General features: G+C 41.0%; 1 protein-coding gene across 12 annotated transcripts in view; it reads left to right on the top strand.

The window, feature by feature from the left end:
- FRY (FRY microtubule binding protein) overlaps positions 1-13623 on the top strand; it is a 193732-nt gene that overhangs the window by 168423 nt on the left and 11686 nt on the right. For all 12 annotated transcript variants that reach the window (XM_083608908.1, XM_083608906.1, XM_083608907.1 and 9 more), the window contains 6 exons: positions 294-464; positions 7280-7480; positions 8219-8380; positions 10719-10885; positions 11371-11560; positions 12925-13074. In XM_083608908.1, the coding sequence (XP_083465034.1) occupies positions 294-464; positions 7280-7480; positions 8219-8380; positions 10719-10885; positions 11371-11560; positions 12925-13074 (1041 nt within the window). The remainder of the gene's footprint in view (positions 1-293; positions 465-7279; positions 7481-8218; positions 8381-10718; positions 10886-11370; positions 11561-12924; positions 13075-13623) is intronic.

Raw genomic sequence — 13623 nt, 5'->3', positions numbered from 1 at the left:
TTCCCGCAGTTGCATTCTGTTCCCATAAATGCATATAAATACTAAGGAAGCATCAATCTGCACCCATTAGGAGGTAGCTTGGACGTGTTCCTGCAGCTCATAGTTGCGTCTTAGTATGAGTTTAATCTGAAGGCACCTGTCCAACATAAATAATAAAAAGGAGCCTTCTAAAAATACCCACTGAAGGAATTAGGTGTGTACAGCTTTCTGAAAAGCCCATTAGACTAACAAAAGAGCGTCGTAGAGGAAGAGTTTGTTTTGTTTTTAATAGAAAAATCCCTCTTGACTTTTAGGTGATTTTTTCTTCATGTGGAGATTTGGATCTGATTGAGCACCAGACGAGCCTGGTGGCTTCCGAGGACGGAGCCCGCGAGCAAGAGAACATGGATGATTCAAACAGCGAGCAGCAGTTCAGAGTCTTTAGGGATTTCGATTTCCTCGATGTGGAGCTGGAGGACGGGGAGGTATGGTACATTGTCTCTCAACAAACTTTGCTCTTACTGCAGATTAAGCCACATTTTAGCACTTCCCCAACAGTAAATAATGTCCTCTTTATATTCTAGCAAAGACTTAGCTGAGCAACGATAAATGTTTACACAGTGTTAGGGCAATAGCCTAACTTTTGGCAAGTTACTATGCCCTTCCTTAAACATACACCTTTTTTTCTCTTTATATGCTTAATTTTTTAAAAAAACAAAAACAAACCCTCAATACACACTTTAATGCATGCTACAGAAGACTAGGGCTGAACGTTTTACTGATTTGTAGTGATACTAAGGTTTCCGTGCATTAAAATTTTAAAGATTCAGTACAGCCAAATGTCTGACATGCCCAATCATTAACAGGATGCATGCTTTGAATTTAATGAACACACTGCACAAGCCTTATAATCAGATGCTTTCATCAGTGCTCTCCCGAAACCTAAGCCTAGGCCCGTGCATGTGTGTATGTGCATATGTGATGTTTATGCAGCACAAATGCGATGAAATCCCCAGCACTTAAAAGCCCCCGTGCCGTTTTCTGCTCCACTCTATGGTGTTAGCAATTCTCATCAGCTCTCGTAGGAGAAAAACAGAAGCCCGAGGGCCTGCAATCAGGTCTTGGCAGGTAAAAGCCTGTCAGTTTGTCTTTGACCGGAGTTGCTGCGAGGGCATATTATCCAGCTTACATCATATACTTGAAGGGTATTGGAACGCCTTGCTTTTGTTTCTTTTTTTGGTAAGGCGTTTTACTGGTAATGCAGATCTGCTCCCTCTGGGAATAATTATATCTGTTTGACTGGAGAAAACGTCAGCGTTAGGGGCTGGAGGAGGCAAGGTGCTGCCACATCCGTTGCGCCGTGGGGAAAAGGGTGGTTAAGTGAGGAGGAGGGGAAACAGGGCCAGAAAGCAAAGAGGGACAATTTTGGACAGGCATTCACATCCACGAGGGCATTCGCATGCTACCCTACCTCTTTTCCTTACACCCGAAAGATAAATTCCCCTAGAGCAGGGGTCACCAACCTAAGGCCCATGGGCCGGAAGCAGCCCGCGGAGGTCATTTGACCAGCTCACAAGCCGCCCCTGAACCAAGCCGCCCACTCGCGACTGCTCTAAATTAGCACAGCGCAGGGACTCGCTTCTGCGGCGCCAGAAATTGCGTCTGCCAGAAATCACGGGCGCAATCTGGCCCAGGCAAGATAAACCTTGCCAACCCCTGCCCTAGAGTGTGTCCCAGGCCAACCTGTGATCTGCTGGGCAATTGCAGCTGGCAGAGTTGCTTATCTGGCTTCTTGACATGGAGGTCACTGTGGTGTCAGGGGCAGGTCAACAATAATTCACACGGCTAGCTTTCTATACACAGGCATTTGTTTATTTTAACTTTTTAAAATGCAATCCTCACCTCCAGCTTGGAGTAGAGCAGCAAGCGTGTATAGATCCCCTTTGACCTTCCAGATATTGCTGAACAAGAACTCCCATCAGCTCCAGGAAATATGGCCAATGGCCAGAGATGATAGGTGTTGCAGTTCGGCAGCAGCTGGAGGCCAGCCTGCCTTGTGGGCTGCATTCAAATGAGTTGGAGGTGTGAGGCTGTGGCTGACTGAAGGATGAAACTCCTTAGTGCACCTTAATGAGTAAAGTCAATTAGGCGGCTCAGCTGCGATACAAAATGGTTACAATGGGGCAACAGCTGGATAAGCAGCAATTAAACTAGTAAAAAAAAAGAATTCAGATAAGTAGCCAGTCACTCCAGAAGCAAATTCCTTCAGGGACTGAAGAATAGCAAGCTGCTGGGGAAGGTGTTGAGATAGCTGCACAAGGCTGTCCCATATTAGCCCTTTAATAGCTCCAGTCCAGTAATTCTATTAAGATAGAGCTAGCAAACGATACAAGGAGCAACAGCATACTATATGTCTTATCAGAGGAGCACTGGTTTTTCATGGTACTTGCTTGAAGAGGTTGTAAGTAGCACAGCAATAAAATATATAAATATAATTGAGAAATAAAGTAAGTATTGTTTCTTTCCGGGGGGGGGGGGAATCAGAAGGAAATTGGCACCTAGCTAATGCTATCCTAGCTTTCTTTAATATATTCTCTTTAAAACCTGTGTGACTAACTCAGTTTAGTGTGTGAGAATAGATCTTTGGTTTGCATGATTTAGAATTTGTGCTCAGACTGGTATTAAATCCATTTGTAGTGAAATCTTGTGCATGTTGACTCAGCAGTATTTTCCATTGTGGACAAAGGGGTTTGCTATGAGTAAGACTTCCCTTGCTTGCACCTGAAGAGACTCCAAAGTCCTACTTTGTCTCTTTTCCAGAAGCCAGTTTTTAATAAACTTTATGAAATAGTTTTTAAAGAGGAATTATGGATTGGTTTGTCATACTACAGGCAAACACTGGTCACCACAAATGAGTTGTACAAATGAAGAAATTATGGTGCTGCTGTTTGGCTCCTACACACCCTCAAAATCTGCCCCGGGGTTCTGGGGAGCCCATTGCGCAAGTAGAACCTCATGCTATAGGAGTCCTAAATTATTTATTAACTTCTATGCCACCTAATGGGACGCGGGTGTCACTGTGGTCTAAACCACAGAGCCTAGGACTTGCCAATCAGAAGGTTGGCGGTTCGAATCCCCGCGACGGGGTGAGCGCCTGTTGCTCAGTCCCTGCTCCTGCCAACCTAGCAGTTCAAAAGCACACCAAAAAGTGCAAGTAGATAAATAGGTACCGCTCCGGCAGGAAGGTAAAGGGCATTTCTGTGCGCTACTCTAGTTTTGCCAGAAGTGGCTTAGTCGTGCTGACTACATGACCTGGAAAAACTGTGGTCAAACACCGGCTCCCTCGGCCTGTAAAGCGAGATGAGCGCCACAACCCCAGAGTCATTCGCGACTGCACTTAACTGTCAGGGGTCCTTTACCTTTACGGTAGTTTAGTGCGCCAGCTTTGTAACCCCTCATTTGGGTATATTATGAAACACAGCAGAGGTTGCTTTCACAGATTTGTAAGTAATGCTAATCTGCGAATCCTTAAAAGTGAAACTAAATTTGGCAGAAATCTCACCCCGCCCCCCCCGACCCAACTACTAGGCCAAAGGAAAGGGGGGAGGAAATGTGTGAGTCTAGCAATTTGCTTGGGTTTGTTGAGACTCAGCCATGTAGCACCAAACCAGGGTTTATTGTTTTACGTGTCCTTTCTGCAATGCTTTGTCCATGGAGGCTTGCCTGGTGCCTTTGTTCTGTATCTTTTAAGCGCCAGGCGAAAACATTCCTCTCTGAGGCCTTTGACTAATTAAATAATCTATGGCCTTTTAAAGGGGGGGTATTGCTTCTGTTTGTTACTATGTTGTGCCTTTTTGTGTGTTTTTTTAATATATATTGTAAACAGTCCTGTGATCCTCAGATGAAGGATGGTGTAGAAATTTAATAAATATTGTTACTTGCCGGCATGGCCACTGTGCCTCCTAATATGGGTTTGGAATACTGCTGATTTCTTAACCATAGTTAAGAAATTGAGTGAGCTGCAGCTGCTTTTCAGCCAGTGTTTGCACATGCACTTCAGCTATTATCTGCAGTATTCAGACACACAGCCTTGTTTGCTGCTGTAGACAAAGGAATGAGGTGGACAAAAGGAGCTGTTATACCTACTTTGCACATTTTGGTACAGTTCTCTGGGTTATAAACAGGCCATCCCATTTCTGTGAATGCATTTCATGCATTTATTTAAAAAAAAATACACCAATTTTCTCTCAAAAATATAATGCTGTTTACCCACTAGTTTCAGGAGGAATAGCAATTATTCTGTCAGGAATCTGAACAGAAATAGCAGAGGGGCTTTCCCCTTTACTTAGATAGTTCAAACTGGGGACTTAGTTAACTGTACGGTGTCTGAAATACCGCTGGTCCTCTGAACCGTTCCAGGTTTCACATGGGAAGTTTGAATCTCGTGACCCGTATTCAGAGTTTACATGTAGGGAACAGGCTAGCTCCAGGCCGGAATGATTGCTTTGAAGATACAAAGCCTTCAAAAGTGGAGTATATAATGGAAAAACACATTCATTCTTAACAATAGCAGTATTATTAGGCAGTGCTGTAACGTGTTTCCTGTTATTGAATCTTAACGTCTTTGCCCTGAAATGCCTTAACAAATAGCTTTTAAAACAATTAAAAACATAGAAGCAGCTTTCGGCTTGACAGAAGTGGTGACTATTTGTTTCCCTGTGCAATCCTGCATGGAAATAAGTTCCATTGAGTTCCATGGCTCTTCCTTCCAGGTAAATTGGTATAGGATTGCTGCTTCAGCGACGTCATAGACCAATAATTTAGACGTTGGAGATCTGAACTTCCTGTAGATATATGGGAATTAAACAGTGTTTGGAACTGCTAATACCGTTTTTCCGTACCTTGTTTTCCAGTTGCTCATATCATGCACAGATAAATGCTGATTAAATTGTCCATAGAGTCGCCAGATGCCACGATTCAGTATTTTTAAATTAGGTTGTGAAATCAGTATCATGGTATTTTTAAGCGTCTGTAAAGTTACAAGAAGGGATAAGTTTATCAGTTTAGTAGCATTCGTTTAGATTGTAGGGCAAATGTCTATAAAGAGTGTGTTTAAATTAAGAATGTTTACAAATACTTTTCTTTATTTGTTTCCTATTTGTTATATCTGCTATTCAGGAACTTCAGGTAAGATAATGCTATTTGAACTCACATGTGCTAGTAGATGTAATGCCTTGTTTGCATCTTGTGATGTATTCTGCTTTTTCAGCGTGTGTGTGTGTGTGTTATGTGTTTAACGGAGGTTCCACTTCTTGCTATGCTTTAGAAATGTTTTATAGTTCTAAAGAACGAGGAACTGATTCAAGTGTTAAGTCTACTATAAAATCTCAAGGTGGGGTTCACAGATCTCGTTCACAGTGAGAGCCATGAAATCAAAAAATAATTGGGGAAAGCCCATAATGTTGCATTATAAGAAAATTTATTATTTTACTTATTCAATTTATATTCTGCCTTGCCTCCCATAGAAGCTTAGGGTGAATGGGAGTTGCCTGTTCATCTGCTTTTCCCATTCTTTGCAATCTTTGAACCTTGACTAGGTTCTAAGTGGCATATCATTGTGGCTAGGTTTTTTAATTTTTTTAAAAAACATACTGTATATATGAATATATGTACAAGTGTTTATTCCAGCTATTTGTGCAAAAAAAAAAAAGAGTTCAAATTATATATAGAATTGCATAGCTTGATTCTTGCTGAATAAAACCGAGGTCTTTAATGGTAATGCTTAAGAGATCCTGCCAGCTTAAATCTCTGTGCCAATTCCAGACATTTAACAGGAATAGGGAAAGGATGCAATTCTGACTTGCATGCAGAAGGTTCCCATGTCCAGCCCCCCAAATTTCCAGGTAGTGCTGAGAGCATCCCCTGTCACTTACACACGTTTAACATGTGCACGTTCAGCTTTACACACACGGCAAATGTAAAAAATAATAATAAGTAGAAAGGGGGTGAGCATCCAGGGAAAATAACTTTGGCAATCCCACCTAACGGGTTTTGATCATATGTGTTTTTGGCGTTAGGTGCAATCTCTGGAAAGCGATCCCCCAGATAAGTTGTGGGCTTACTGCATTCCATTACTCCAGTGTTAAAAGGCTCAAATAAGTAAAAGGTTTACATTTGAGCAAATACAATAATGACAACTGTCAGTTTTTTATGGTAAAATCCAGATTTCTGCTCTCCAAACATGCCTGAGGAATTGGGAGTTTGTGGCGGAAGTCATAGTTAGATCTGCTTACCAGCCCCGATCTTTACTGAAACATTAAAATTTGGGTTTGTACATTTGTTTCAGTGCTACCTGCCAATATCTTAAATGTTGCTTTATTAGTAAGTATATGACTGGCAAAAATGTCCCACAAATACTCAGGCTCCATTTCCAGAATCATACATGTCTCAGTGGCTGAGGCTGCAATCCTAAACGTGCTTATTAAAGAGTAAGTTCCACTGAACATAGAGGAACTTACTTCTGAGTAAACAAGTATAGGATTGTGCTGTAAAACCTAAACTAGGAATAAAACAGAGCATGTCTTTGTTTTTCTTTTAAAAAAAATGTCAAAAATAAAATGGTTTTAATTTTTTTTTTAAATTGTACCTATGAAATTAATGTCTAATTTGTAAAGCAAAAGCAGGATTAAAACAGAAGGCTCTGCTGATTTGACACCTTGCATTGTGCATGCTAAATTGAAAGTGTTAGCTCTGCCTTCACTCTGCACTTGAGTATTGTGTTCATGTGTGTCGTACAGAAAACCTGGAATATTTTGCCTGAAGTTTGCTATTGTACCCTTTTCATAAACACATAATGCATAAAATAGCAATCGATGAAAACAATTTTGCTGCTGTTCCAACAGTTTACGATAATTTCAGTGGACATAAATGCTGTCCAGCGGATGGTGCCGTTTACTTTTAAATGGGGGTGTAGCTGCCCCATTGTCCTCAAAGTGCACCTCCCCATTGAAGATCAAAATTTGACATGTAGGCGACTTTTTGGGTGGTGAAGAAGAGATTTGTTGACCACAATGTTGTCAGCTTCCTTTAGGAATTGCTGTAGCTTCACCTTTCTGGATTATTCATATTTATGGATTATTATTATTCATATATTGTTAATCTATATGAAAAATAATTTTGCAGCTAAAAGTCTAACTTTCTTTAAATCCTTACTGACCTTAAGAAATGTTGCTAAATAAAGCTTGGGGGGGGGGTGGAGATTTGTTGCGGCAGAGAAAACAAACCAATGCTGTGATTGCAGGGTGAAAGCATGGACAATTTCAACTGGGGAGTACGCAGGCGTTCTCTTGATAGTCTGGACAAGTGTGATATGCAGCTTCTGGAAGAAAGCCAGCTTTCAGGAAGTACACCCAGCCTAAACAAAATAAACCATGAAGATTCGGATGAGTCATCAGAGGAGGAAGACCTAACAACAAGTCAAATTCTAGAACAGTCGCAACTAGTAAGTAGTTAAATTATAGGCTGCTGGAAGATACATTTTATATTTATATATATATATATATATCTCCATGATTCTTATACTTAAACTGATTGCTAGCAACACAGAAAGGGTTAGACCTTACATAGGTAAGTACGTTCTTCTTAATTTTCTTTTCATAGTTGGCAAACATAAAAAGATTCAGGCAGCAATTCAGGAGTAAGCTCCATTGGATCCAGTTGAGCCTACTTCTCAGTAGACATATATAGGATTGCACGGTTAGAGGCAAGTTCTGCATACAGAAAATATCAAATGTGATAAGTGGGTCTTTATTCCATTTGTTACTATATGTCACATTCAGTTAAATGCCCCCCTTGAACTCTCCCCCCCCCCATTTGATAATGTAACTTTTGTTTTCCGTAAAACATCAAAAAGGAAGGAAAGCAATAACCTGGAATAGGCTTTCAAAACAGATTTTAGTATACACAGAAAGCTTAATGGAATTCATAAAATCACAAGCTTAAACTGTTTAGTGATCACTAGTGGAGAATATTACATTATTTTCAATATTATTATTTAGAGGCTCTTCATAGGAAAATGGTGTCATTTGCTGGGCACAATCCACACCAGTTTGCTTTGCGCACACTCCACTGAAAATGAGCAACGCAAGGGTTTGTGAAGCTCCCGTTTCACTTCAGTGTCGCTTCTTCAGGAGGGATTCCATCCTGCCTTTAGCCTTAGCCTTGTTCCTTCTTTTAACAGATCATGACACTTTCCCCTTCTGAGGACACAAACCACATTGACTCTCTTTCCACACCATGTGAAGCATCTTCAACAGCTCCGCCTCCTTTCAGTTCAAGAACTTCCAGTTTTAACGCTTCTTTGCCTGAAATGAATAATCTCCAGGTGTCTGAAGGTTCAAAGGTGAATGAATTTTATCGAAGCAATTTTATTAAATAGAGGGGGGAGCGGTAGTTTGGGATATGGTGTTTGTCGGTTAAAATATCCAATTTTATTGCTTTACATCAGATTGTACACTTTCATTTAACATGTCCAGCTATAATTAGTGTTGATTAAAATGTACGAGTTTCTCAGCCTTCAGAATTGCCAGCATCACCCTTCCACCAACTTTAATACAGTACCAAAAAAATAAAAATAAAAAAATAGTCCTGTGGGTGGAAGCATGAATTCCATTCTCCTCCCCCCACCCTGCAAAAAATGTGGGCGCTGTATTGTGCAGCTGCCTGCCTTGGGCTCCATTCTTGCCTGTTTGGTCTACTTTCAGAATGCTGATTACAGTAATGCACTGAGTTTGGTAAATAAAAGAATGTAAATGCTGAAACGAAGCATGCCGGGGACACAGTTTTCAAAGGTTGGTAAAAGTTTAATAGAAATACCATGTATTTGTTTCTGTAGCTTACTTTTTTTTGGAAATGCTTCAATTTGAGAAATATTGACAGAGCTGGTAAGTCAAACTAGAGGCAGGCCACGTTAAATAAGTGCTTTGTATGGGACATTTTGACCACTGTGCCAGTGAAGTGTCAACACTATTGCTTTATGCTGCAGGCATGTTATGATGCTGTAGGGTTAGAGGGGGGAAAAGCAGGAACAAAAAATGGGTGGTGCTATGGGAGAAAGCACTTGTCGCTGCACATGAAATGTAACCTATCAGTAATGGCAGTAGAAATCGTCTCAAGAGAAGTAGGTAGTTAGGTTTTGCCACATTCCGCTAAGTTTGATTTTCACTGTATGCAAAAAGCATTTCACTCTTACATTTTGTGTTGCATTGGGGTTGTTCAGGCAGGATCCAAGGGTCATGTGGTGAGTTCCATATGTATAGTGGAGTTTCTGGAATCTGAAACTCAAAGGACACTCTGGGTGTCCTGCAGTACATCTCAGCGGGCTGTGGTTGGGGAGCAGAACCCAATGAACCTCTGCGGAAACTGGTCACATCCATGCCATGCGTTTGAAGCACATGGTCATCGTCCCCTGAGAATCCTGGGAACTATACCCACCCCCTACACAGAGCTGCAGTTCAGAGCACTGTTAACAAACTACAGTTCCCATGATTCTTTGGGGGAAGCCATGTGCTTTAAATGGGACCTGCATCTAGGAAGTGCTGGACTCTAGTGGTCTCTAGTACAAAGGGGGGAGTGCAGGGAACCCACAGTCCTCACACTCCATCAACATACTCACCCAAGGAACCAGGAAACCACATGACCTCCACCCTGGCTCAGGTCCCTATCCTGTTGTCTCTCACACGCACACACATCCCCATGAGCAAAGGCAGCAATGGCCCAGGCTAGAAGTCCAGATCTGGTAGCAAAGCACCTGACTTACCTTAGTCTCCCTTCCTGTAGTTTTACTCAAGACTTGGGGAAACATGTGCCCTGGCTTGGGACCCAACTGATAACTATACAACCCTTGCTAGGGCCAGGCTTAGGGTTCTCCTTAGAGAGCCGATTCCTGGGTCCAGTAATGATGCTGATAACAATCAGGAAGTGGCCATAAATTGTTAAATGGTCCTGCTGACCCAAAACTTCCTGTAGATTCAATGAACATCTAAAATTCAGATATCTATCTTAGATTTTCACTTTATTCCTAGGGGGTTACCATGCCACCAGATGCAAATATAGGCTACTGTTCTTGGGAATGCAAACAAGAGTGTGTGTCCTACTGAAGGTCCAGCCAACTGCTATGCAGATTGACCCTATACCACACCAACAGGGATCAAGAATTCTGTAGTCTTAGAGACCACAGAAAGAACCACCCATAATAAACATATATTGGTCTCTAAATTAGAGTATTCTTAGCTTAATCTTCTGATCCATTTATTCACTTCCCTGGGGTGGGTAGGATATTTTTACCTGGGATCTGTTCTCAAACTCTTCCTAAATACCATATGAGGAGGAAATATAATCTGAACAGGGTCTCTGGGGTAGCAAAGAACCAAGTAACAAGACCCTCATCTTGTCCACAAGGTGTATAAAACAAACAAATGGAACTTCTCTTAAGCTCTCAGTGGAAAGGGATGAGAGATATTTTATTGGGTGTACCTGCTGTAATACATTCGGTATTTCCTGTACTTTCTGTTTTGGTAGGTTCTGATCATGGCAGTTCTTTATTGTTTATGGTGTGTTTTACTGCAGATAGCTTGTTTAAAATTTTATTATAGTTTTTAAATTATTGTTACCCGTTCTTGGATCATGAAAGTGCTGAAGGGCAGGATAACAATAAATGGTAACCAATTTAATCCCCCCAGACTGAAGGTGCCCAAGAAGAGGAAGATACCTCTGTACAGGAAGATGATCTCTCCGGCTCTACAAATGAACTCCCTGCAGCTTTTGAATACAGTGACAGCTTTAGCCTAGATATGACAGAGACTGAAGAAAAAGGTGACCGGTTGATGGATCAGTATGCACTTACTAGGTATGTATGTATTTTTTTATTTTAACTTTTTATATCCTGCTTTTTTAAAAAAAAATATGAAGTGGTTAAATAAAAATAATAATAAATTCCATAAAACACAGTGAGGCAGTTCAAATGACTAAAATCAATTTCTTAACAATAAAACCGAGAGAAGCAAGATAAAGCAATTCTGATTAAATATACGGAGTCAGTGCTTTAACCTATAAGGGTATGCCTACTATGTGACATTGAACAGGAAATTCTGAGCACAGAATACATGCAGTTACATGGCAGTCCTGAATTTGAGTATAGGGTCAAATCAGGTCGTCAGATCCTTTACACTCTGTCCTCATTAAGAGGGCGTAGGCATGGGCACAAAACGGCATGTAGCCTCACTTAACTGTTCTTTTTACTTACTTATTTTTAAGTTTCTTATTTGGAAATATAACAACAGTAGCATAGCCTCGCTATCGGCTCTTAACCTAGAATTTGTGGCTTTCTTTCAGTTTTGGAGAAGGCGACAGGAATGTCTCGCCTCCTCCGTCTCCCTTCTTTTCTGCTATCCTGGCTGCATTTCAACCAGCTGCATGTGATGATGCAGAAGAAGCTTGGCGTAGCCATATGAACCAGCTCATGTGTGACTCAGATGGCTCCTGTGCAGTATATACATTTCATGTGTTCTCCTCCCTGTTTAAGGTAAACAAAAAGTGTTCTAGAATCCGACATGACTGACATTTTGCTGAAACCCACAATATGTTTCTTAGACTTTGCAGGTGTCGATAAATCCAAACCCTGATTATTTTCCACAGCCCATCAACATTTATGGGGGAGGGCAGGAGGTTTTAATTTTCCAGATCTTGCTGTGTGCCATCAAGCAAAAGTATAATGAGAGTTATTTATTATTGCAGTGGGTTTGATGATAGGTAGACATTGGTCCAAAGAGGCACACTTGGTAAGGTCAAAGAGGGAAGGTGGCCCGTTATGCTGGGTTGCAGGTACTTTGTTTTGGATTAAGGAGGGTTAAAATCGCCCTCCCTGGTTTATCTCTTCCCTTCTTAACCCTCAATATGTGTCCTTCTTTCTTTCCTGAGCTACCAAGGTACTTGTCCCAAGGAATCTATGCCTGGATGTTTCTGGTGTAGGGTTGTAGATATAAGTGCAACTTTGCCATTGCAGCCCACAGATTCCAGTGTAGGGTTTTTTTAATTGCTTTGTTAAGTAGGAGAGGCATTAGAAAGGTTTAGTGATAAGGCAATCACTTTTTCCTTTTAGCTCTTCTGCTGTGTGATGTAAACTGTTTTCTGGGTGGTACTGGCACGCCATGATGCTACTGCTTTAATACCCATGTTCCCACAACAGTTTTCAAGATAAGAGTGAGGATATGTTATCAAATGTTTCCAGATTCTCAGACGCTCTAAATAAAACCATAGTATGTTTTGGTTCCTACATGGCTTGAGCAGTCCTTAAAAGTAACTCTGTAGTTTATAGCAGAAAACTGTTTAGAAACCATTTAGAAAGCTATTTACAGAAATCTCTCTATCAGCTAGGGAAGCAGGAAGAGAGTCTTGGTGTGCAATAGTTTCCAGATGCAGTTCAGTATGTTGGAACACTCTCAAGCGGCCCAGGCACCCTTGCCAAGCAGTTCTGGCCAGAGGGGAAAACAAACACAAAGAAGCCTCTCTCATGATTTCCCCTCCTGTAAACTTGGCATCAGAACACTCATTACATTGTTTGATAGACCACTTGACATTGAGTATTAACAAAACAATGCCCAGAATGGGCAGAGAAGTCTCATGTTGGTTGTTACTAGTGACAAAACAGAATGAGCCAATGCTGTACACAGGTTCGGTCTAACAAGAAGGGAGTGAAGGGGGATTACAAAGCAAGAAAGCAAGAAAGCAGGACAGAGAGCTACAGATTGATTGTGTGTGTGTGTGTGTTCCCCTTTGCAGTATACATAAAGAATGACTGCAGTAGTTGTGTATACCAAATTAAAATGTGCATTAAGTTCTGTCATTAAGTTCAGTAGCAAATGTGTTATGCATACTTTTGCTTTATAGAATATTCAGAAAAGATTCTGCTTTCTGACTTGCGATGCTGCCAGCTACCTTGGTGACAATTTGCGAGGAATAGGCTCGAAGTTTGTGAGCTCATCACAGATGCTGACATCATGCTCAGAATGCCCTACCCTTTTTGTAGATGCTGAAACAGTGAGTATTTTTTGCATGACTAACCACATTGTAGTGCCATTCATAAAACTATCAGAGTGGTGAAGACTCGGAAGCTGATTGTATCTTTTCTTGATAGACATGTCTGGAAACAAGTATTGAGACGAGACATTAGGTACTTGTTACATTCTAAAGAACTACTGCAGCTCTTCTTCATCACGCTGGGTGGTTATAGATTAGGAGAGTCTGTAGACACTGCTCATAACTGAGTTATGAGTGCAGAATTCTTTCATTAACCAAAATTAAACCAAAGCAGGTTTCTATACCTCATAATTTTGAAGACAGGCTTGAAAGCATTTGGGCAACATTTGGTAAAATGTCGAAAGCTGGTGTTTGGTAGCTGTTTATGAAAGGGTTGCCATTGCTGTAAATAGCTATTTATGCCTCCCCACGATCATCAGAAGCACAATTATTTAAAATAAGCAAATACATTAAAATATATTTAATTTGAATAATTTGTACACAAAATTATGCTTTGCTTGCCTCCGTTGTTGGTTTATCCAAGGAAATATGCCTTTTTATGATAGCATA

The sequence above is a fragment of the Podarcis filfolensis genome, assembly GCF_964270895.1.
Source record: "Podarcis filfolensis genome assembly, chromosome: 4".
Lineage (NCBI taxonomy): Eukaryota > Metazoa > Chordata > Lepidosauria > Squamata > Lacertidae > Podarcis > Podarcis filfolensis.
This window is presented reverse-complemented; position numbering and strand designations above follow the sequence as displayed.